We start from the raw sequence: 2284 nt of genomic DNA on the forward strand, positions 1-2284 counted from the left end.
CAGCTAGACACTCTCCAAGCCGCAATCTCTGACTTTTCCCCAGTTCACAAAGAAGACGAAGATGTTTGGGGATGGGGTAAGACCGGGGAATACACAGCTAGTCAAGGTTATTATCAGATGCAAACCAAAAAGAATTCATCACATCCGAAATTTGTGTGGAAGCAGATTTGGGACAGCTTCAACATCCCCAAAATCAACTTCTTCTTCTGGACATTGTTCCACAACAAAATCTTGACAGGAGATAATCTGTGTAAAAGGAACATAGCTAGACCACATAGATGCGTCCTCTGTAAAAGAGACTCGGAAACAACAAATCATCTGTTTTTAGCCTGCGAATTTGCAAAAGCGGTCTGGTCATTCTTTTTCACCGGGCTGAGTGTGCCTCCTCCAACTCAAAACTCGATTGACACCATGTTCTCCTCCTGGAATAACAGTTATCCATACAACATAGTTAGCAAATCACTTTGGCAAAAGGTGTGGATAGCTGTACCAAAGTATGTTTGCTGGAAACTTTGGTTAGCATGGAATGAAACAATATTTAACAACACTGAACTGCCAGCAGCAAAAGTGGCGGAACAGGCAAAGAACCTCCTCTTAGAAACATTGAACTACTCCTCTGTCAAAGACGACAACTCCTTGCGAACCGAAGAGAGGGAGTGGTTGAATGCCTATACAGGAAAGGCTAACCCACCAATGCCCAATCGAACAGTGCACAAAGGAAAATGGCAGATTCGAGAATCAGAAGACAGCTTCCAGCAATGGTGGAAATCACAGGCCAAGTGCATCATTTTTTTCGATGGAGCCTCAAAAGGCAATCCAGGGAGGTCCGGAGCAGGAGGAGTGATCTTCTTCCAAGATGGGAAAAAAGACGACTTCAGCTGGGGCCTTGGAATGAAAACCAACAATCAAGCTGAAATTCTCAGCCTCTTGAAAGCCTGCCAAATGGCCAGGAAAGGAAATCCAGAAGAAATTATAATCCTTGGCGATTCTGAACTACTGATCAAAATGATGATAGAGAAGAAAAGACTCAAGGACCTAGTGCTAAACAAACAACTTTCAAGAGTGACCAGAACTCTGAAAGAATTTCAATCAGTCCAATTCTTCCACATTCTCAGAGGATTAAACAAGGAAGCAGACAGATTGGCAAATATTGGATGCACTTTACAGGAAGGAATGATCAGCATAAATGCAGAAACAGCGATCATGGACATTATCCCCTAAGCAGAAAGAAAGTCAATGTAATTTCTGAATGCTGTAATGGTTGGTTAGGCTCTGCCCAACCTGATTTCTGTCAATAAAACATAACCGTTTCAGTTAAAAAAAAATTATGAATAATATATTTAAAAATATATATATATAACAAGATTATTAACCATGGAGATTCAACACCACCTTACCATGGAGAATCTTAATTTATAAATAGATTTTGTTATAATATTATGGATCAAAAAGAACAACAAAAAGGCAAAACTACTTTCAAGATAAATCTCAACATTTGATTTTTGAATATTCTAACATATTTTGTAGATGTTAAATCTTTACCATCTACTTAATAATTATTGATATTTAAATCAAAATTTTGAAAATTATATTCCAAAATAAACATGTCTATTAACATAATAATGTATATCAATTTATTATAATAAACATAAATAATGCAAGTGACTTAAATTTAAATAATTATAAATATTTATGAAAAAATAAATATAAATATATCACTTGTTATCTCTTTGGATAAGCCCATTTTTATGGATATGGGGGTTTGTAAAACTCATTTGTAAATGATATTTGTATATCTTTTATTAAGAGAGTGTGTTGAGAAAATAAAAAAGTAATGTAAAATTGAGTTTTTTTTAGTTTGTCATTTGGGCATTTTCAAAGATTATTCTAAGAAAGTTGAGAAATGATTCCTATTAGAAGAAGTAAAGATTAAAATACAAAACCCTTTAGTATATGAGTTATAACTTTTTCATTTATGACAATTCTTTATGTGGTGGCCATAGAAAACCTTAAAACCTAGAAATTTTAAACAATAAAAGAAAATTTAAGTGTCTATTAAGGACTCCGACTCCTTCTCACTATCTTGTGAGATCACTACATGAAGGACATCATCAAGCTACTAACAAGCATGTAATGAAAGAAAGAATCATGGCCATTTACATCATTTACCTATTATAATCATGGACATTTACATCATTTACTTATTATAATCATGGACATTTATGTCAAAAACTTTAGGAAAATTCCAAAGAATATCACAGGTATAGTTGATATGCAACTTGTT

General features: G+C 34.5%; 1 protein-coding gene across 1 annotated transcript; it reads left to right on the top strand.

The window, feature by feature from the left end:
* Positions 1–411: 411 nt before the first annotated feature.
* LOC149200679 (uncharacterized) lies at positions 412–1221 on the top strand. Its single transcript, XM_089401028.1, has one exon. It carries the CDS (start codon positions 412–414, stop codon positions 1219–1221), a length of 810 nt encoding a protein of 269 aa, XP_089257154.1.
* The last annotated feature ends 1063 nt before the right edge of the window (positions 1222–2284 follow it).

Source organism: Pinus tabuliformis, chromosome 2_1, assembly GCF_031772625.1.
Source record: "Pinus tabuliformis cultivar Carrire ecotype Pingquan chromosome 2_1, CPIR1, whole genome shotgun sequence".
In the NCBI taxonomy this organism is placed as follows: domain Eukaryota; kingdom Viridiplantae; phylum Streptophyta; class Pinopsida; order Pinales; family Pinaceae; genus Pinus; species Pinus tabuliformis.

Excerpts from the sequence above, each read along its gene's own strand:
- LOC149200679 (XM_089401028.1), top strand. The coding sequence starts at position 412 with ATGTTCTCCTCCTGGAATAACAGTTATCCATACAACATAGTTAGCAAA.